The following is a 23,411-nucleotide window of genomic DNA, read 5'->3' on the forward strand; positions in this document are numbered from 1 at the left end:
CTTTCTATCTATCTATCTATCTATCTGACTCTTTCTATCTATCTGACTATTTCTATCTATCTATCTGAGTATCTATCTATCTGTCTATTTCTTTCTATCTATCTATCTATCTATCTATCTGAGTATCTATCTATCTGACTATTTCTTTCTATCTGACTATTTCTATCTATCTGACTATTTCTATCTATCTATCTATCTGACTCTTTCTATCTATCTGACTCTTTCTATCTATCTATCTATCTATCTATCTATCTGACTATTTCTATCTATCTATCTATCTATCGGACTCTTTCTATCTATCTGACTATTTCTATCTATCTATCTGAGTATCTATCTGTCTATTTCTTTCTATCTATCTATCTGACTATTTCTTTCTATCTGACTATTTCTATCTATCTGATTATTTCTATCTATCTATCTATCTGACTCTTTCTATCTATCTGACTATTTCTATCTATCTATCTATCTATCTATCTGACTCTTTCTATCTATCTGACTATTTCTATCTATCTATCTGAGTATCTATCTATCTGTCTATTTCTTTCTATCTATCTATCTATCTGACTATTTCTTTCTATCTGACTATTTCTATCTATCTGACTATTTCTATCTATCTATCTATCTATCTATCTGACTATTTCTATCTATCTATCTATCTATATCTGACTATTTCTTTCTATCTATCTGACTCTTTCTATCTATCTGACTCTTTCTATCTATCTATCTATCTATATCTGACTATTTCTTTCTATCTATCTGAGTATCTATCTATCTGACTATTTCTTTCTATCTATCTATCTATCTATCTGAGTATCTATCTATCTGACTATTTCTTTCTATCTGACTATTTCTATCTATCTGACTATTTCTATCTATCTATCTATCTGACTCTTTCTATCTATCTGACTCTTTCTATCTATCTATCTATCTATCTATCTGACTCTTTCTATCTATCTGACTCTTTCTATCTATCTATCTATCTGACTCTTTCTATCTATCTATCTATCTATCTATCTGACTCTTTCTATCTATCTGACTATTTCTATCTATCTATCTATCTATATGAGTATCTATCTATCTGTCTATTTCTTTCTATCTATCTATCTATCTATCTGACTATTTCTATCTATCTATCTATCTGAGTATCTATCTATCTGTCTATTTCTTTCTATCTATCTATCTAACTATTTCTATCTATCTATCTGACTATTTCTTTCTATCTATCTATCTGACTATTTCTGACTATTTATCTATCTATATCTGACTTTCTATCTATCTATCTATCTATCTATCTGACTATTTCTATCTATCTGACTATTTCTATCTATCTATCTGAGTATCTATTTATCTGTCTATTTCTTTCTATCTATCTATCTATCTATCTGACTCTTTCTGTCTATCTGACTCTTTCTATCTATCTATCTGACTCTTTCTATCTATCTGACTATTTCTATCTATCTATCTATCTGAGTATCTATCTATCTGTCTATTTCTTTCTATCTATCTATCTGACTATTTCTTTCTATCTATCTATCTGACTATTTCTATCTATCTATCTATCTATCTATCTGACTCTTTCTATCTATCTGACTCTTTCTATCTATCTATCTATCTATCTATCTATCTGACTCTTTCTATCTATCTGACTATTTCTATCTATCTATCTATCTGAGTATCTATCTATCTGTCTATTTCTTTCTATCTATCTATCTGACTATTTCTATCTATCTATCTGACTATTTCTTTCTATCTATCTATCTGACTATTTCTATCTATCTATCTGAGTATCTATTTATCTGTCTATTTCTTTCTATCTATCTATCTATCTGACTCTTTCTATCTATCTGACTATTTCTATCTATCTATCTGAGTATCTATCTATCTGTCTATTTCTATCTATCTATCTATCTATCTATCTGACTCTTTCTATCTATCTGACTCTTTCTATCTATCTATCTATCTATCTGACTATTTCTATCTATCTATCTATCTATTTCTTTCTATCTGACTATTTCTATCTATCTGACTATATCTATCTATCTATCTATCTATCTGACTCTTTCTATCTATCTATCTATCTATCTATCTATCTGACTATTTCTATCTATCTATCTATCTTTCTATCTATCTATCTATCTGACTATTTCTTTCTATCTGACTATTTCTATCTATCTGACTATTTCTATCTATCTATCTATCTGTCTGACTCTTTCTATCTATCTGACTCTTTCTATCTATCTATCTATCTATCTATCTATCTATCTGACTATTTCTATCTATCTATCTGACTATTTCTTTCTATCTGACTATTTCTATCTATCTATCTATCTATCTATCTGACTCTTTCTATCTATCTATCTGACTATTTCTATCTATCTATCTATCTATCTGACTCTTTCTATCTATCTGACTATTTCTATCTATCTATCTGAGTATCTATCTATCTGTCTATTTCTTTCTATCTATCTGACTATTTCTATCTATCTATCTGAGTATCTATTTATCTGTCTATTTCTTTCTATCTATCTATCTATCTATCTGACTCTTTCTATCTATCTGACTATTTCTATCTATCTATCTGAGTATCTATCTATCTGTCTATTTCTTTCTATCTATCTGACTATTTCTATCTATCTATCTGAGTATCTATTTATCTGTCTATTTCTTTCTATCTATCTATCTATCTATCTGACTCTTTCTATCTATCTGACTATTTCTATCTATCTATCTGAGTATCTATCTATCTGTCTATCTATCTATCTGACTATTTCTATCTATCTGACTATTTCTATCTATCTATCTGAGTATCTATCTATCTGTCTATCTATCTATCTGACTATTTCTATCTATCTGACTATTTCTATCTATCTGACTATTTCTATCTATCTGAGTATCTATCTGTCTATTTCTTTCTATCTATCTGACTCTTTCTATCTATCTGACTATTTCTGACTATCTATCTATCTATCTATCTGACTTTCTATCTATCTGTCTGACTATTTCTTTCTATCTATCTATCTATCTATCTGACTATTTCTATCTATCTATCTATCTATCTGACTCTTTCTATCTATCTATCTGACTCTTTCTATCTATCTATCTGACTTTCTATCTATCTATCTATCTGTCTGTCTGACTATTTCTATCTGTCTATCTGTCTGACTATTTCTATCTATCTGACTATTTCTATCTGAGTATCTATCTATCTGACTTTCTTTCTATCTATCTATCTGACTATTTCTATCTATCTGAGTATCTATCTATCTGACTATTTCTTTCTATCTATCTATCTGACTATTTATATCTATCTATCTATCTATCTATCTATCTATCTTTTTAAAACTACTAAACTAAAACTTAAACTATTTCAAACTGAAATAATTCGAACTTCAAGCTTCACACTTTCTGTCTAGGCTTTTTCAAGACAACATAAAGTTTGTGTACAAACTTTTTAATCTAGTTTGTGAAACTAATATAAATGATTATATTATAAAGAGCTCAAATTAATACACAAGCTTAATTTGTTTAAAAGCTTTATATATCGATGCTTGTATTATATTTATATCAATTTAAAAGCAAAGTTCAATATAATCTATAAAAATGATAATGATATATGAATTTTACATAATTCATATAATATAAATATAATAAATAATTAGCAGCAAAATATGAGCAATTTTGTCTCTAAAAGGTTTTCATTATGAACTGAATTAATCTGGAGCGAGAGATACAGGGGGAGTGGCTTTATTGCATCAGATACGTGACACTTTACTCACAGCTGATTGGTCGAGTTTGTGTTTGTGATCTCTAACCCAGAATAAAACCTGCTAGCCGTGCAGCGTAAGTTACCATAGCAATGAAACCCGCTAAAAACCAATCCACCTTCACGAGCCCGAAAAACCAGAGTTTGCTCAAACTAATCTTGAACTTACCTGGGTAGAAACTGAAACCGGCTTTGTGCAACAGGCCACAGAAGTCTAGGACCGGCACTGCTAGTGAGGTCTGAATCTCTAGTCTCTGTTCAACAGCTTTCACTGTATTAGTGAGGACATTTGTGAATCTGGAGGACATTTTGTCAAAGCTGTAAACACACACACACATCTTCACTGTTGTTGTTCTTGATGTTTCTCTCTTCTTGTGTTCAGATGCCTGTGATCTCACACTGGATCCAAACACAGCACACACTCGACTCGTTCTGTCTGATGGGAACAGGAAGGTGACGAGTGTAGAAGAGCGTCAGCCGTATCCTGATCATCCAGAGAGATTTGATGAGTTTCCTCATGTTCTGTGTAGAGAGAGACTGACTGGACGCTGTTACTGGGAGGCTGAATGGAGCGGAGATGGTGCTGTAATATCAGTGACATATAAAGAAATCAGCAGGAAAGGAGGGAGTGATGACTGTGAGTTTGGATTCAATGACAAATCCTGGAGTCTGCTCTGCTCTGATGGAGGATTCTCTGTCTATCACAATAATAACTACACTGATACACCTGCTGTCCGTTCATCCTCTAAGAGAGCAGGAGTGTATGTGGACGTGTCGGCCGGCACTCTGTCCTTCTACAGCGTCTCTCACACACACACACTCACACACTTACACACACTCAACACCACATTCACTGAACCCCTCTGTGCTGGATTTACTGTTTATAATTCCTCCTCAGTGTCTCTGTGTGATATTAAAGGATAGAGAGACACTCTGTAAATCCTCTTTCTGATCTTCACACACACTCATCAAATCTCACTTCATTACATTTGTATTCATTCATTTTTAATTCATGTTTTTCATTGTCATCTAGAAGTTACACATCTAGATCAGACACACACACACTGTTCTGAATCCGGAATAAACAGAGTAATAAAGTTGCTTTAATATTCATATTGTAAATTGTTCATCAGATTGAATAAAAGTACATTTGAGACTCATTTAATCCTGAACTGGTTTGTGAATGACTGATGTGAACTGATGACAGTATGAATGATCATGAATGTGATTCAGATCAGCAGAATGAATAAATCCCGTCGTCTCCTGATAGTGTGAAGGAGAGAGAGAGAGAGAGAGAGAGAGAGAGAGAGAGAGAGAAAAGTGAAAGTGCAGAAACTCTTTAAACACAGAGATGATGATGTCATCAGTGCTGCAGTGTCGTCATGGTAACAGCCAATAGGAGCAGCTGCAGACAGACACACAGATATTGATATCTCTGCTTCTGTAGATGAAATAACCGTTTTCAAACACACATTCAGCACATTCACCCCAGAACTGAGCTGTTTAACGTTCAAACTGAGCTGAAAATGAGCGTATTTCCAAAGGATTAATGGACACTGTGTTGATCCACTGCGTCCGTTGGGATTTGACACAAATGATGATAGTTCATGGCTGATTTCAACATCTATTTCAGCATCACCAACATCACTAACAGTGGTTTAGTACAATAGCAGAGCTGCTCTATTTCTCCTCAATAATAATAGCTTGTTGTTGTTTTGTCTCTTTTGTTTTGTTTTCTACTGTGAAACATCAACCTGGACAGTGTTGCCAACTTGTGGAACAAACTACAATGGAAACAGATTTACAGAATAAATCCCTTGATGTGCAACAAAAACCTCACGTGACTTTGGCTCATCATATCATGTGATTGGATAACTGGACTAACCAGAGGACTAACTGCATTACACAGCATCTCAAATGTTGGTTTGGTGGATCTGAAACACCTGAGCCAAAGTTTAGTTTAATTCCCTCCAGAAGCGTCTCACACGATTGTGTTCCCAAACACCAGCATCTGAACGCAAGAGAACATGACAGCGTTTATTGTGTTTCGTCTGCCTGAAAAAAGAGCCACAGTGGATTCCCAGATTGTAGCAGCTCCATTTTTATTACAAATATTTTGTGCCAATTTCCCAGGGAGTGACGATTTTGTTCTCTTGAACACATGGGATGGAAACGCAGCTTTATTCGCCAACGTTTTACAACACGTGTCTGTGGAAGTGTATCACGGCACGGACAAAGGAGATTTCTGAGGAGCTCAGGAAGAGTTGTTGCTCATCAGACTGGAAAAGAGTATGAACTCCACAAATCCACAGTCAGACAGGTTGTGTACAAATGTGTGTGTTCTGAAGATGAACGAAGGTCTTACGGGTGTGGAACGACATGAGGGTGAGTAAATAATGACAGAAATTTCACTTTTGGGTGAACTAACCCTTTAAAACAATGAAGATGTTGTTTAAAAATGTTAAAATGGTGGTTTAAATATATGTAACTCTTAGATAATGTTGAACGCATCCCGCTGGACATGGTTTAATACCACTGATTTATCTTCAGATGGTTTGCACAAAGTTATAGTAAAACTATATGTTCATTTGATCAAATGATATGATTCTTACAGGCCGTTTCGTCTTCACATGTTTGGTGATTTATTGTAACAGGCTCACTCAAGGCAAGTTTGAAGAACCCAAGAGCAGCTTCTTTATCACCATAAACCTGAACTAAATACAAAACCAACATAAACTTGACATGAACCATGAAACAGGAAACTCACCAAAACAGAAAACAAAGCAAGTGTGACACCTGACTAAAGCAATGCATTCTGGTTAGAAAGCTGGCCCGACTTTGATCGGCGCTGCAGCCGCCTTACGATCACATGTGCCATCAAAGTACTGCGAGAGCAAAACAAGACCAGCCACATAGGTCAGGTGCTGCAGTCGCTCAAAATCGGCCTTGATGACACACTTTATTCTTATTGGTCAGATTCTGTGATGACAAGGACGACATGTGTTTTTTCTTAGACAAGTTCCTGTATTTAATCAATCTTGATACTGAATCTCTGATATATATTTATCTAGTTAATATATATTCTTATTTCAATCGCATCCACTTCTTCAGCTACAATCAACGCAAAAAAATGACGTCGGTTCAGCACACTGCGGAAAGCACGAAGTGTCCGACCTGATGGCCGTCTCTGTACTCCTCCTCCGCCTGCAACCGGCAGATCTCTCCAGCCGGGGACAGACTAGTGTAGTTCATCTCTAACAAGCCTTATATATACACAGACTTAACAAGACACACCTGAATGAACCAATGACAAGATAGAACTGATGAACACATGACTAAAGCAACCAATCAGAACATGACGCATAAGACTGGGGAAGCGCAGGACATGATCACATGACAAGGAAACAGGAAACGTGAGAAGACATGAACACAAACAAAACACAAACCGACGCAACATTTATACATTTTGTTACTTACAGTGAGTCTTAAGAGATATATTTGAAAAAAATATGTTGTACATATTTGACATTTTTCTATAGTTTAATGAAATGACTACATATTTATCTATTGTATTAAGATGTTTTTGTTGTAAAATAGAATCATAGTCTGTTTAACAGGATTTTAAACTGCTAAATGACGTGATGATTTATAAAAGACTTTTATTTTGAAAAAAAGCATCACAGGTTATAAATAATATTAAGCAGCACAACTGTTTCCAACATTGATAATAAATCATCATATCAGAGTGATTTCTGAAGGATCATGTGACACTGAAGACTGGAGTAATGATGAAAATTCAGCTTTTTTCTGTATTTTTGATGAAATAAATGCAGGCTTGATGAGCATAAAAGACTTCTTTCAAAATAAAAGATAAAAAGGTACAGAACATAAAGTAGCATAAGATTATACATTCAGAATCATATTTAGAGCAATAACATGAATTGAGGTCAGGCCCTAAAGCTTACATATACTAAAAATCCCTCTGTCACCGATACAAAATGAAATGTGTCAGTGTTTCTCTGTTAATTCTGTTTATGATAAAGCATGAGAGTTATTTGTTCTTCTGACAGTCTTCAGATTCCCAGCATGCCTTCAGTCACCTGACATCCCAACAGGACGTTCCCGTCACACACACACTGAGACAGGCCGTCCGCTGAAACACACACACACACACACCTCCAAACTCAATCCACACTGTACCAGAACATCTACAGGAAGCACTGAATGCTGAATGAGTGAATGTCGACTCACGTTTCTGAGAGCGGATCCATGACGCCGCCTTCACGGCCACAAACTGCCACTCCACCTGGTCACCTGATCTACACGAGTATAACCAGATCAGAGCCAGAACGGTGGCCCACACTGACCCGTCCACCTGGAACACACAACCACACGTCACACACTCACGCTGAACTGATCATACACATACCTGAGGATATGACATCATATACACCACCTGTGCCGGTCGGTGATTGGTCACCTCGTCCTCGGCCTTTCCAAACACAGCAGCCAGCGCGGCGTTCAGCTCCCAGCATCCCGAGGCCTTCTGAAGAGAGACCAGCCGGAGCAAAGGGTCCATCTGGGGCTCGGGTTCGGCTGAAATACACCAAGAGAAAGAAGCAGGATTATTATGTGTATTTCAGTGCTCTGAATCACCGTCACAGAGCGAGTTTCATCATGATCTATCTATCTATCTATCTATCTATCTTCTAATAGACTTTGTTTCAAAACATTCAAATTTTGATCTTTAAAACTATTTTAAACTTCAAACTGAAAACCTTCAAGCTTTTACAACTTTCAAACTTTCTGGTCTGGCATTCTCAAGTCAGCTTCAAAGTTTGTCTTGACGAACTATATTTGTCTAGTTTAAATTACTAACAAAAGCAATATTATCTAACACATGTGCGTCACTTTTAATAAAACATAAACTCGTCGCCCGCACTTAAGTGTGTTCATGTTTCCATGGGCCAAAGTGAATAAATCTAGACTTAAATTCAAAGAGTCAGACACACTGAATTAAGTTGTATGAACATAACTTTAAAAAATAATATAAATCTGTATTCAGATTTCAGAATGAGCACATTTTGTCATTTGAAGTAGACTTATGTACATCGCTCACACTTTTAATAAGCAGGGACAATTCAGGGACTGTAATTAAATTTCCTAAAGTTTGCTCATTCAGTCATTGTCATCAGATGCTGCGGTGGCTTCACTTGTTATTATGTCATGAGCAATTCTTCATTAATAGCAAAGTTTGAATGCCATCTTAAACTGCGGTATAATGTGTCAACGTGGACATGTTTCCTCTTCGCTGGCCGTAGTTGCGTCTGCTCATAGTTTGAGTTGGTGTAACAGGTGTAAATATTTAATGGAAGGCTGGATGTGGCTGAGCCCAGTGTAGAGCTTACACAACTGTGGAGATTACATCATCTAATGCCAAGACGTAGAGCAGGATGATAAAAGGAAAACGATAATTATCGCGATATAATTTTCCTCTATAAAATTATATCAAGAGTTGGATAAATGTTTGATAATGTTTATGCACCAAAAGCGAAATGAAACTCATTTGAACGGCGTATCACACGGACCCTTTATCCTCTCAGCTCAAAGTTCAAATGGCAGTGTGGAGCGTGGTTTAAATCACAAATGATTTAAACTAGTTTAAAGCCAAATGAATCAAGCTTTACGAATCTTTTGTTCCGAATCAGTGGTTCAGAGAGCGTATCAAACTGCCAAAGTCACGTCAACTATTGAAATTTCAAAACACTTATGACGTAACAAAGCCTTGTTTACTGAAATCATGTGACTTTCATGCTCTGAGCCACTGATTCAAAACAAAAGATTCGTAAAGCTCCGAAGCTTCATGAAGCAGTGTTTTGAGATCGTCCATCACTAGATATTGTTGAATAAAGTTATTTTGGGTTTTTTTTGGTGCACAAAAAGTATTCTCGTCGCTTTATAATATTAAGGTTGAGCCACTGTAATCACATGATCTGTTTTAAATATGTCTTTAGTAGCTTTCTGGGCATTGAAAGTGTAAATTAAATTGCTGTCAATGCAGGCCTCACTGAGCCATCGGATTTTCATCTTAATTTGTGTTCTGAAGATGAACGAAGGTCTTACGGGTGTAGAACAACATGAGGGTGAGTGATTAATGACAGGATTTTCATTTTTGGGTGAACTAACCCTTTAAATAGCCAAGTTGACTGTACTTAAAATTTAAGGCAGCAATTTTTTACAGTGTATATTCATACAAACAAAGAAAAAGAAAAGCTCAGTGAAGTATATCTTACACATTAGAGATCCAAGATCTGTTAGAGGAGCTGCTGATGATAAGAACATTTAGAGAAACTGATGAGAACATATGCTAAAACAATCATTCAAAGAGCGACATTCAGATATGGAGAAAAAGACAATAAGAAAATACACATTCAATAAAGAACAAGACAAGCGGAGTGAAGTGTCAGCTGGGCATTTACCTTCTCTGCTAATGATGACATGCATGAGCCGTATAACCGCCTGCTCCCGGTCGCTCCGTCCTCCTTCTCTTCCCAGCTGTTCACAAGTAAAGACATTCTTGACTAAGTCAACTGTGTTTACGTGAATACTCGCCAGGATGTGCATTTTGACATATTTTTGACCATTCAAGGGCAATAATCGGTGAAAGAGACCTGAAGCTGCGATCGCATGCTGTCTATATGCATCTTTCTGTGCGCAGCTTCAGATCTGAGTCCGGCAGCATCTAGTGGTCCTTGCACTTGCGGCTAAACCGGCGAAATGAAAGTCTCAAAATCCAAATAAATGAAATGAGATCAACTCGTGCTGCCGGACTCAGATCTGAAGCCGCGCACAGAAAGTTGCATAGAGACAGCATGCGATCGCAGCTTCAGGTCTCTTTCACCGATTATTGCCCTTGAATGGTCAAAAATATGTCAAAATGCACATCCTGGCGAGTATTCACGTAAACACAGTTGACTTAGTCAAGAATGTCTTTACTTGTGAACAGCTGGGAAGAGAAGGAGGACGGAGCGACCGGGAGCAGGCGGTTATACGGCTCATGCATGCACAAGCACATCTCCTTTGTTCCATGCGCAAATTATGATACACTAATACAAAAGAAAACATTTTTATTCACAAAAATGTCTCTATTTGTACAAATTGCTGCACATTCATTTAATTCTGAATTTTGCACACACAAGTTAAAAGGCATTTGTTTGTGGATAGTAAAACATATCTGCAGCATTGATCAAGTTCATGGATAATTGTGTGCATTTATGAATCATTTTGACACTAAAATCATCCCATAGTCCCGTGCTTTATTTTCTCATGCATGTTTCTTTGTTGCTTTAATTGTCATGAGCTCTACGGATTTATTTTACTCCCTGCAGGTAGTGGAAGCAGAGCTGTGCACAGACTCCTGCTGTCATACATCGACGCAGATTGAGAAATAATGCTGTCATTCTTAAAGCACCAGTTCTGATAAAAGTTCATATCCTACCATTTTTAATAGCAGTGCTTTTCTAATACCTGTACAGTAGGCTATATCGTGCAACGAGACGTTCCCTTCTGAGGGAACTCAAACTGCGTCGTAATGACGACACTTTAGGGAACGAGATACCCACTGATAGAGTGATGCCCGAGAGGATCAACCATAAATGTCTCTCCGTTGCCACCATGGCTGGCATGAACAGAGATTGATGTGTATGTTTTATAGGTCTTATATTGAGACACTGTTATCTTTTTCACTGCTATGCTGGTTAAATTCCATAAATGTGAAAAACAAAAATTGTCTTGAGAGAATTGTAAACCAGGGAAGTAAAATAACCGAGAAGGAGCAGATGAGTTTGGCCCAGTTATATCACCCACCCCATGTATCACAAGTTTCAACCCCTCCCCTCTGGTATCCAGTATAGAATAGCCTACTTATTAGTAACACAAATCGGTTTAGACATTCATTTAGGCACTCAGATGTAAAGTTCTTTTATTTAAGGTAGGAAGGATCTTATGTGTTTTATGGTTTGTATTGTTTATATGGTATGTTAAGTTTGTATGCTGCAACCAAAATGCTGGGAAGTGAATAAAGATGAACTGAACTGAACTAATACAATTTTAATTTGATTTACCCCAATTTGGGAGATCATCAGCAGACGCCGATCCACGGGCACATGCTGAAATCAACCAAAGAGTGACATTCAGAAAAAAGACACACTGTAAAAATATGACATGATATGAAGATGTTTTCCATTACTTTAACTCGTCAAAATACAATTTTCAAAAAAGCAATTTTTTACAGTGTAAATTCATATAAACAAAGAAAAAGAAAAGCTCAGTGAAGTATTTCTTACACATTAGAGAACGAAATTCCATTGGAGGAGCCGCCAATTCTGAGAAAACAGAGAGAAACTGTTAAGAGCATATGCTAAAACAATCATTCTGATATGGAGAAAAAGACAATTAGATGAAAATAAAGAACAAGATTATTTGAGTAGCTGGCCGTTTACTTCTCTTACGTCCTGCCTTGATAGCCAAACATTCTGAAGATACAGAGAGAAAAGCACAAGAATAACACTTTAAAAACACGTATCTGTCAGAATCTCCAAGAAAATCAAAACTCATTCACCCAGTGTTAATTTCGTTAACGAAAACTATGATGAAAAATGTTCGTTGACGACCTTTTTTTTCCATGACTAAGACGAGACGATGAGAGACGACACCAATGTCATTAAACGATAAAGTGACTAAAACAACACGTGCAATATAGTTGACGAAAAAAGATGAGACTGAAATGTGGCTAAAAGACTAAAAACTTTACCAAAATCAATCTTTTGAAATCACTTTTTGTTTTTGTCGAATAAGGGAGACAAAACATTACAGACTGTTTTTACGAGCGGTCACGCTTACGGTTGCCAGATTTCCAGAATTTAAACCCCCAATCAGAGCTTTTCTCTTAAAGGGTTAGTTCACCCAAAAATGAAAATTCTGTCATTAATTACTCACCCTCGTGCCGTTCCACACCCGTAAGACCTTCGTTGATCTTCGGAACACAAATTAAGATATTTTTGTTGAAATCCGATGGCTCAGTGAGGCCTACATAGGGAGCAATGACATTTCCTCTCTCAAGATCTATTAATGTACTAAAAACATATTTAAATCAGTTCATGTGAGTACAGTGGTTCAATATTTTAATATTATAAAGCGACGAGAATATTTTTGGTGCGCCAAAAAAACCAAAATAACGACTTATTTTGTGATGGCCGATTTCAAAACACTGCTTCAGGAAGCTTCGGAGCGTTATGAATCAGCGTGTCGAATCATGATTCGGATCGCGTGTCAAACCGCCAAACTGCTGAAATCACGTGACTTTGGCGCTCCGAACTACGGATTCGATACGCTGATTCATAACGCTCCGAAGCTTCATGAAGCAGTGTTTTGAAATCGGCCATCACTAAATAAGTCGTTATTTTGTTTTTTTTTGGCGCACCAAAAATATTCTCGTCTCTTTATAATATTAATATTGAACCACTGTACTCACATGAACTGATTTAAATATGTTTTTAGTACATTAATGGATCCTGAGAGAGGAAATGTCATTGCTCCCTATGTAGGCCTCACGGAGCCATCGGATTTCAACAAAAATATCTCAATTTGTGTTCCGAAGATTAACGAAGGTCTTACGGGTCTGGAACGTAATAAATGACAGAATTTTCATTTTTGGGTGAACTAACCCTTTAAAAGAACACGTTTTACTTAATCTTTGCTATCTGGCAACCACGCACACGCGCTCTCTCTACACTGAGGAAGAAGCGCGGATGATCTGAAAACACAGACAAGTAAGCTGGAGTTCAGCGATCTTCATTTGAGATTTTCTACTTAAATTAAAGTATCATTCAGTCGGTCTATATTGCGCTGCTCGTTTGCTGACTAAATCTGCGACCAAAGTGTAGGCTGATATCCAGCAGTGGTTCTCAAAATGCTGAGTTTTGCCGTTCATTTAATTCGACTCCACCTTAAAATAACATTAAAACTGGGCATGTATTTCTAGCAGGTAAAATGTCGTATATACACATCATTCAGTCAAATTACCTCATCTTTCGTGGTCAAAACTGACTGCACCCACACAGCAAATCGCGCTACGTTAGTGCTGTTCTCAACAATATTTATGGATTTAGCACTACTAGCATGAAGAACAAACATAGACACAGACTGCATGTAGATTTAAGATTAAAACTCTCTTCGATACAAAAACATACCCTTCTGTGAGTTACTGTTTTTAATGTTGATCATATTATACCAGCAAGAATATTGCCCGAATATAATATAATATATAATATCCCGAATATTGATTTTATACAACCGTTCAACAAACAAAAGGGTAATATTAAGTGATGTATATTTTAAACAGTATTGTCAGTATTTTTGTTCTATTTTGCAACGAAAGTCACAGCAGAGCAGCACACAAGCTGTTTCGTGAACATATCTGTCTTTGAACAAATTGTCAATGATTCAATGACCCATTTATAAATACAGCCGCTTGCTTTGATACTGAAAAAATGAATGACTCGATGATTCACTCATAAAAACAGTGACTTACCGCCACCTACTGGTGGTTTTAATGTAATATTTAAAAGTATCACTTCGTTTTTATCATCATTGCATTTATTGAATTTTTAAAAAAATTTAAGGCATTATTTATTTTACAAAGGTATTTATAAAGGTAAAAAATGCACTGGAAAAATCGATTTAAGAAGGCAAATATTGTCCCTTAATGGAAAAGGTGTAACTGCAGTCTAAGTGGAAAAGAGAGGGTACGCAGAGGGATGTTAAATCCCTCAGGGGGTACGACACTCTAGAAAGTTTGAGAACCACTGAAAAGGGATATGTACAATTGCACAAGTGCTACTGCTAAGAGTGCAATGTCAATACAGCCTGTTACCTTGATTCACATTTTTCATAAGCTTAAATGAATTGGTCTAAAGATAAAAATTATAATGACTTTTGTCTAAAGACTACATATAAAATAGCTATTAAAATTAATGTTGGTAACTGTAGTTTGACTAAAAGTAATGACTAAGACTTGACAAAAATGTGATGACTTTTCGTCGACTAAAACTAGACTAAAATATGAAAGACAAAAATGACTAAAATGTGACTAAGACTGAGGAGCATTTTCGTCTGAAGATAAAGACTAAGACTAAATCAAAAATGGCTGCCAAAATTAACACTGATTCACACTAAACCAGCTAAAAACATGGCTCACATCCACCTCAAGAGCTCCAAAAACTTATTTTTATATTGTTTTATAAATTTATTTACTTTATATAATTTATGTAGTTGTTCTTGTAGTCCTTTGAAATTCTTCAGACAGATATATCCATTTCTGGGAAAAAGCTTTGAGAAATGTACATGTACTAAAAGAATAACAAGTAATAAAATGAGAAACAAATAAGAAAAATAAAATTGTACTAGAGGACTGTGAAAATTTCCAGGGACACTCAACCCCAAAATGGGGGATTTTTCTTTTAATAATTGACACTCAAACAAAAGTGTTGTGTGACGTGACACACAAACACAGAAACTCTGGTTAAAGCAGGTAAAAACAACCTCCACTGGAGCACCTGAGATGGACTGACCCACATAAGAGGTTAAAAGGAAAGAAAAGTGTATATTATTTCTTACTGGACATTCTCAGGGGACCCTGGCACATATCTAAAAAAGAAAGTAATGTCACATGTTGATAATATTACACCATTATGTGACTGATCATAACTAACCAATCCTGGTCCAGGACTGGAGTGTTTCTCCAGGATCAGGACTGCTGTAAACACACACAGAAATCAGTGAACTTACCCCATATTGGCACTCTCCTCTGCAGCAGCGGCCCTTTCACCGTCTGTTTGCTGTGTTTATTAACACCGATGAAGGCTGTATGAACACTGCTCACTCCTGCCTGAACACTGAGCTCCACGATCCTGCTCCTGACGGCCTCCACGTCTGCTCCTCTGGCCCGCCCCTCCAGCTCCAGAGAGCGGATCACAGACCGGGCCACCAGACGGTGGATCGTCAGTCTGCAGCAACAAACACAAACCTGTCAAATATACAGTCTTCACTGTCAGAGACATGGCCTGGAGATCTGATATGGAGGTACTAATGTCAACACAACCATGAGATCGGGCCGTTTGATCCCACTGTTCTTTGAGATGTTTCATGTCACATCTATAATTGTCCTAATACAGCCAAAACATGAAATAAAATGAACAATAATAAATTATATTGGTGAGATTTACTATTAGCCAAGCAAGCAAGGAGAAGATGCCATCAAAAAATGTAAATGATTTGAGATAATCTTCATAGTAGTAATGTGCCGAAGTATCAGTGACCGACTGTGATCAAGGAAAAGCTGCAGCTGCTCCAGAATGACGCAGAACTTTATTGGCCGGGGGTCACAAGAATAGAAGATCAAGAGCGATGTCCGATTTGTGAACAAGTTGATTCTTTCCTGATGAATTGTTTCACAAATCGCACTGAATGATTCATTCATGAATTGGTCTGATGTGATTGCAGCTGTTCTTGTGTCAGAATTTCTGACTCAGAAACTCAGTAGTGATCTGGGATATTATCGGCACTTGGGTGAGCGGAACGGACGGCGGGAAAAGTAACTTACTAATGCCGAATTATAATGCTGATTATTGTCAAAGAAAATCATACTCGGATCATGACTGTCAGTTACTTGTGATATAAATCTGCCAACATGGCAAGCTGTTTGAGCTTGAATTTGTAGACGTCACCATTTGTACGTGATTTTAGCTAAAATAACACAAATCAACAAACATAGCGTTAACACATTTTTGCCTCATATGACGTCTGTACATTGTATATTTAAAGAATTTCTCACTACAAATTGACACAATTGATTATGTGTCACTCCTCAATTTTAAAATACTACAAACCCGATTCCAAAAAAGTTGGGACACTGTACAAATTGTGAATAAAAAAGGAATGCAATACAAATCTCATAAACTTATATTTTCTTCACAATAGAATATAGATAACATATCAAATCTTGGAAGTGAGACATTTTGAAATGTCATGCCAAATATTGGCTCATTTTGGATTTCATGAGAGCTACACATTCCAAAAAAGTTGGGACAGGTAGCAATAAGAGGCCGGAAAAGTTAAATGTACATATAAGGAACAGCTGGAGGAACAATTTCAACTTATTAGGTCAATTGGCAACATGATTGGGTATAAAAAGAGCCTCTCAGAGTGGCAGTGTCTCTCAGAAGTCAAGATGGGCAGAGGATCACCAATTCCCCCAATGTTGCGGCGAAAAATAGTGGAGCAGTATCAGAAAGGAGTTTCTCAGAGAAAAATTGCAAGAGTTTGAAGTTATCATCATCTACAGTGCATAATATCATCCAAAGATTCAGAGAATCTGGAACAATCTCTGTGCGTAAGGGTCAAGGCCAGAAAACCATACTGGATGCCCGTGATCTTCGGGCCCTTAGACGGCACTGCATCACATACAGGAATGCTACTGTAATGGAAATCACAACATGGGCTCAGGAATACTTCCAGAAAACATTGTCGGTGAACACAATCCACCGTGCCATTCGCCGTTGTCGGCTAAAACTCTATAGGTCAAAAAAGAAGCCATATCTAAACATGATCCAGAAGCACAGGTGTTTTCTCTGGGCCAAGGCTCATTTAAAATGGACTGTGGCAAAGTGGAAAACTGTTTTGTGGTCAGACGAATCAAAATTTGAAGTTCTTTTTGGAAAACTGGGACGCCATGTCATCCGGACTAAAGAGGACAAGGACAACCCAAGTTGTTATCAGCGCTCAGTTCAGAAGCCTGCATCTCTGATGGTATGGGGTTGCATGAGTGCGTGTGGCATGGGCAGCTTACACATCTGGAAAGGCACCATCAATGCTGAAAGGTATATCCAAGTTCTAGAACAACATATGCTCCCATCCAGACGTCGTCTCTTTCAGGGAAGACCTTGCATTTTCCAACATGACAATGCCAGACCACATACTGCATCAATTACAACATCATGGCTGCGTAGAAGAAGGATCCGGGTACTGAAATGGCCAGCCTGCAGTCCAGATCTTTCACCCATAGAAAACATTTGGTGCATCATGAAGAGGAAGATGCGACAAAGAAGGCCTAAGACAGTTGAGCAACTAGAAGCCTGTATTAGACAAGAATGGGACAACATTCCTATTCCTAAACTTGAGCAACTTGTCTCCTCAGTCCCCAGACGTTTGCAGACTGTTATAAAAAGAAGAGGGGATGCCACACAGTGGTAAACATGGCCTTGTCACAACTTTTTTGAGATGTGTTGATGCCATGAAAATTAAAATCAACTTATTTTTCTCTTAAAATGATACATTTTCTCAGTTTAAACATTTGATATGTCATCTATGTTGTATTCTGAATAAAATATTGAAATTTGAAACTTCCACATCATTGCATTCCTTTTTTATTCACAATTTGTACAGTGTCCCAACTTTTTTGGAATCCGGTTTGTATATGGTACAATATTTCACTTGTTTGCTTACTTAAATATTCCCTGACTTAAATCGATATTTTAGTATATTATTTTATTTTATTTATTGTGAAAACATAAAAGTTTGCTTACTAGCAGATTAATACTTATTAAACGTCTGCAGTAATCTTTCTTATTAGTGCTCACTAATGACTAGTCTATGGAAGCTTGTTTAAATAAAAACAAAAAACGTAACTGACTTTTTAGCTCACAATTTTGACTTTTTTCTCACAATTGCAAGATTTAAACTCACAGCTGCGAGTTATACAGTCAGACTTGTGAGTTATAAAGTCAGATTTGTGTGATATAAACTCACAACTGTGTGTTACATAAACTGGCGATTCTGATCATGAGTTTTTAATTACGCAATTCTGACTTTATAACTTGTAAATGTGAGTTTATAACTCGCAATTCTGATAAAAAAAAAAGTCAGAACTGCAAGGTGTAAAGTCAGAATCACGTGATAAAAACAATTTTGAGTTATAAGATATAAACAATTACGAGAAAAAAGTATGAATTGTGAGTTTAGATCACGCAATTGTAAGAAAAGTCAGAATTGCGAGATAAAAAGTCACAATTACCTTTTTTATTTTGTATTCAGTGGCTGAAACAACCTTCCATACTAGTCTGACTAGTGCTGGCTAGAATAAATAAACCTTGTTCATCGATCAGTATTTTATTTATTTATTATTTTGTGCTTTAGTAGATAGGACAGTTGAGATTGACAGGAAAGCATAGGGTGGAGAGAGGGGAACAGGATCGGCAAAGGACCTTGAGATGGGATTCAAACTTAGGTCACCGAAGGAACAGTTGTGCTGTATGTCAGTGCATTATCGCTATCAGAGCTGACATTAATCTGGATCACTGAAAACTGACTCAAGAACTGTTGAAAAGCCATGTGTGTTCCTGGTTGAAGGATCTAAAGATTCTCAATAGCATTCATTTTTACACCATTTATCATTTATTTATTATTCTATTATTATTATTATTAATTTATGTCATTTATGTTTTTACATTTTACATTACTTATTCTTTTACTTATTTATAGACCATAGATCTTCTGGCAGTGATTCTGTGTCCAGTATCGACTCTTTATCTGATATTTATCATGTGGAGATCCATCAGATCTAACATTTTAGCACAATCAAACATGATTATGGTAACCGCATATCCCCACAAGTATAGTAATACCAGTACATTTTTTACCTTGCAGGGACATGTTTAGGTCCCCATGAGGAAACAAGCTTATAAATCATTCAGAATTATGTTGAAAATGCAAAAATGCAGACAGTTTTGTGTGATGGGTAGGTTTAGGGGAGAGAATATACAGTTTGTACAGTATAAAAACCATTACACCTATGGAAAATCCCCATAAAACATCTGTGTGTGTGTGTGTGTGTGTGTGTGTGTTACCCCGTGTCTTCCGTTGGTTTAAGAGTAAACTGGAGCTGGTTAGTCACTGGTTGATCCTTCAGCCTGTATTTCACAGTTACTGCTCCTTCTGTCTTTCCTGAACTCTATGACGAGGGAGAAACAGACAGTAATGTGAGCATTTGATGATTTTACACTCTTTCTTTCAAGTGTCACATTGGGGCAGGCAGCGCAGCAATTTTTCTGACAGCATTAAAACACCACATTTTACTATTCATTAATTCCCAAATATGTGCTGCAGCAGCAAATATCACAAATCATCTCTAAACACATGATGCAACTGAAGACACGCAAATTCATCGCCCACTAGAAAACTGCTGTTAAATAAATTAAAAACAAATAATAACAATATAGCCATGCCTTCCCTTGCGATAAACGTTGTCATTTAATTTGAAAAGCTATCAATTAATCTGAAGGGAAGCTGTGGTGTTGCACAGCAAAATTCAAAACTGAAAATGAACACAGTGCTGCTTTAAGTGTCGTTGGGGTTCATAATTTCGTGTGGGTCATAATTGTCAGGTCGGAAATTGTGGAAATTCTTATAAACATGAAATCACATCACTGACAGTAGTTGAAGAGCCCTTGGTTTAAACAGTGTGACCCTTTAAAGTAATCCATTAAAAAGCTTTGACCTGTCCTTTCAGCTGCGCATAGATGAGTGCCCTCTGACCCTGGAACAGGGTGTTGATGGGTAGCGACAGCATGTCCACCGTAACACCCTCAGGAACGGTCCAGTCCACAGAGATATTATCCACAGCCGGCTGGAGAGCAAACCTGAGTGACTGCATCACCTGACAGAGAGGACAAGAAAGAGTGGTAAATAAAAACCCTAAACCTCTTGTACTGATTCTGTCCACTCTGTTTCCACAGCAGATCTTACTTTGGGCTGCATGCGGTCAGTGCCTGTGATGAACTGAGCGTGACCAGAACCTTCTCTGGCCATTCCTGTGATGAGAGCCGTACTCGCACCCTCACCGATCCCGAAGGAGAAACACCTGAAGACACAAGAACACCAATCACCTGACATGAGCTAAATGCTGTGATATCAGTAAATGAGGAGGAGAGAGACGTGTGCACCCACCTGTGACAGTAAGCCTGACTTTTCACCAGATCCAGCACCTCTTTAGTGTTGCACACCTCTCCATCAGTGAAGATGAACAGCTGAGAGAGAATCAGGCTCAGAAAAACATCTCACCAATATTCAGAAAGAGTGTTCAATGATTAATATGTTTGGCTGTACCTGTCGGGGGTGATCTGGGTAACAGGGCTGACTGTAGATGTGTTTCAGAGGCTGGAGGATCCGTGTGCCGCCCATGTCTGCCCTCATGTTCTTCACTCTCTTTAGAGCCTCTTCCATCGTATCTTCGCTGTACACAACACTCTGACTGCAACGACACACACCACAGTCTCTCACAAAAACACCACTAAACAGCATGAGATCATTCCTGAAGAACAACTAGCATCTGGTTACTGACGGGAAGAAGGACTCAAATCGAGAGCCGAATCCATAGATGTTGAAGTAGCATCCCATGGGCAGACTCTTCAGCAGCAACAACAGCGTGTCCTAGAGAAACACATGCACAGATGAGTACAGTGACTCAATACATCTCAATAAACGTGTCATATTATAAATCCTAAATCTTACTCTTGCACTTTCAATGCGTATCTGTGCGTCTTTCCCATGATGCATCCTGCGGCCCATACTGCCTGATCTGTCAACCACAAAAAAAAACTCGCCTTGAGATGCCAATGATGACATCATGTCTGCAGGGAACTCTGGGTACAAACTGATCATGAGCACTGGGTCGCCCATCAGACACCCTGGAACAGAGAGAGTGTAAACTGTAGGGGTGTGACGAGATATTAAAATGTGATGAGATTTCTCATCAGGGTGAAAAGCTGTCTTGCGATTGCCATGATGGAGAATTTGCCACCACTACATTTACGTTACATTGTGGTGCACACCGCGGCACCGCCTCCACTGCCAGTTTGCTTTCTATAGCAATAAAAACCATTTAATTCAGTTGGATAACATTCACTTTTATTTCATCCAGCATGAGTCGCAGTCGCACGTAGTGCTGCAGGAAGAAGTGTTCACTGATCATGTGAGGCGAGATGACTAACAAGACCATGGCGGAGGATTCATTGCTCAAAAGAGCCTAGTAGACTGCGCGATCAGCACTGCCGCTCTCTATTCATAGAGTACCTGTGATCGAGAAATTGAAACCGAAAGTAAAACATGCGTGCACATTCAGAATCGATTTATATACCCCACATTTTGAGAGCGTTTCTCTGATGCGTGAAAATTAGGCTACATGCATTGTATAGGCTGTTATTATAATGTAGGCTGTAATAGGCTGTGTAGTTGTCCATAGCTCTGTACAGTATCATGCTTGAAGAACAATTTGGTCTCTATTTGCACTAGTCTGCACTTAATAAGACTAAGAAAGAACTGTGTTATTTATTTTTGTTATTTACTGTTCAATTTGTGGAAAGGAGTCCAGTTAGGAGGACAAAGGCTCTAGAAGCTCATAACGCATGTCCAGTTCTGAATTCTGAAGAGACTCATGTGAAATTATACAGGAGAGAATCCAGTCAGTTGAGTTTGTGTCAAAGAGAGAGACTCCTCCACGACCGGCTTCGCCGCATAGCCATTACACCGCAGAAGAACAGCCTTGCCAATGATATTTATCCTGCAGTCTGACAGAGAAATATGTCGATGTTGCACACTGTCTTTGATCTTTTATCAGAAATATCACTGGAATCACATTGTACACTTTGACAAGCAAAATTGTAAAAACATACAGTCTGCACCAGCTTTAATTTGGATAATACAAGTATGTTGACACTAAACAGAATTTGTGTACAAACAAAAACATGTACCTGGCTGAGCCGTGGCTGCTCCGGCCTCCACTACAGCAGTGGGCTGATGGGTATTCTCATAGTACAGAAACAGCTCAACATCCTTATCGAACCGGTGACCAGCACTCAGATTCACCTACGCACACCATTACAGCCTTCTTGAAATAGTGACATTAAAAGTGCAAAAAAATTGTACACACACACACACAGACACTCAGTACCGTGGCATGCGTATGATCCGGGTCGAGGAACACCAGAGGATCCAGAGGGCAGCTGGACTCCAGTCTGGAGATGCGGTCTGAAGATCTCACATCGACACTCAGAGACAGTGTGTAGGGAATAACACATGCTGAGGAAACTTCTGGAACACTGGCTGCTGAAGCTGAGAGAATCACAAACAGAGATACTATATAAACACATGATTGAGCATGTCTCAAATCAACTCATTCTCCCATAACACTGGGAAAGTTTATCAACCAACAAACACACTTTGTCACTCATAAAACAATGACCTAAAAACATTTACAGGTAACAGGTAGCATTACACATTGATTTCTTTTGTAAAATGTTTCTACAAAACAAGAATGACATGTTCAGAACTCACTGCATTATGTTACATGGTTCAGCAAATCAGCATATTAGAATGATTTCTGAAGGATCATGTGACACTGAAGACTGGAGTAATGATGCTGAACATTCAGCTTTGAGCCGGCTGCAAGCCTGAGCACACTAGCTTTGTTCTTCAGAGCTTCAGCAGCGCCTCTCACAATAGAGAAGAGAAGCTGCTGTCCTCAATCATCTCTGCT

At 37.5% G+C, this 23,411-nt stretch overlaps 2 protein-coding genes and 1 pseudogene across 13 annotated transcripts in view; 1 reads left to right on the plus strand and 2 right to left on the minus strand.

Annotated features, from left to right (window-relative positions):
• The window catches only part of LOC127507139 (NACHT, LRR and PYD domains-containing protein 12-like), a 36,536-nt gene extending 31,613 nt beyond the window's left edge, over nucleotides 1-4,923 (plus strand). The window contains 1 exon segment of the mRNA XM_051884080.1: nucleotides 4,146-4,923. Coding sequence (XP_051740040.1) covers nucleotides 4,146-4,687 — 542 coding nt within the window. The 3' untranslated portion in view covers nucleotides 4,688-4,923.
• LOC127507143 (von Willebrand factor A domain-containing protein 5A-like) overlaps nucleotides 1-23,411 on the minus strand; it is a 182,480-nt gene that overhangs the window by 153,672 nt on the left and 5,397 nt on the right. The window contains exons 4-21 of one of the 12 annotated variants that reach the window (XM_051884090.1): nucleotides 22,827-22,987; nucleotides 22,627-22,741; nucleotides 21,389-21,564; nucleotides 21,219-21,307; nucleotides 20,984-21,128; nucleotides 20,825-20,904; nucleotides 20,624-20,738; nucleotides 20,376-20,534; nucleotides 19,726-19,829; nucleotides 15,611-15,828; nucleotides 15,440-15,469; nucleotides 12,274-12,297; nucleotides 12,109-12,147; nucleotides 11,887-11,931; nucleotides 10,057-10,086; nucleotides 8,220-8,359; nucleotides 8,015-8,138; nucleotides 7,403-7,916 (exon numbers count right to left, since the gene is read on the minus strand). In XM_051884090.1, the coding sequence (XP_051740050.1) occupies nucleotides 7,837-7,916; nucleotides 8,015-8,138; nucleotides 8,220-8,359; nucleotides 10,057-10,086; nucleotides 11,887-11,931; nucleotides 12,109-12,147; nucleotides 12,274-12,297; nucleotides 15,440-15,469; nucleotides 15,611-15,828; nucleotides 19,726-19,829; nucleotides 20,376-20,534; nucleotides 20,624-20,738; nucleotides 20,825-20,904; nucleotides 20,984-21,128; nucleotides 21,219-21,307; nucleotides 21,389-21,564; nucleotides 22,627-22,741; nucleotides 22,827-22,987 (1,874 nt within the window). In that variant the 3' untranslated portion in view covers nucleotides 7,403-7,836. Of the gene's footprint in view, nucleotides 1-7,402; nucleotides 7,917-8,014; nucleotides 8,139-8,219; nucleotides 8,360-10,056; nucleotides 10,090-11,886; nucleotides 11,932-12,108; nucleotides 12,148-12,264; nucleotides 12,298-15,439; nucleotides 15,470-15,610; nucleotides 15,829-19,725; nucleotides 19,830-20,375; nucleotides 20,535-20,623; nucleotides 20,739-20,824; nucleotides 20,905-20,983; nucleotides 21,129-21,218; nucleotides 21,308-21,388; nucleotides 21,565-22,626; nucleotides 22,742-22,826; nucleotides 22,988-23,411 lie in introns of those variants that run through there. The other 11 variants (XM_051884089.1, XM_051884087.1, XM_051884085.1 and 8 more) reach the window with 11 other exon arrangements.
• LOC127507150 (von Willebrand factor A domain-containing protein 5A-like) overlaps nucleotides 1-23,411 on the minus strand; it is a 182,288-nt pseudogene that overhangs the window by 152,981 nt on the left and 5,896 nt on the right.

This window comes from Ctenopharyngodon idella, chromosome 24 (assembly GCF_019924925.1).
Source record: "Ctenopharyngodon idella isolate HZGC_01 chromosome 24, HZGC01, whole genome shotgun sequence".
In the NCBI taxonomy this organism is placed as follows: Eukaryota; Metazoa; Chordata; class Actinopteri; order Cypriniformes; family Xenocyprididae; genus Ctenopharyngodon; species Ctenopharyngodon idella.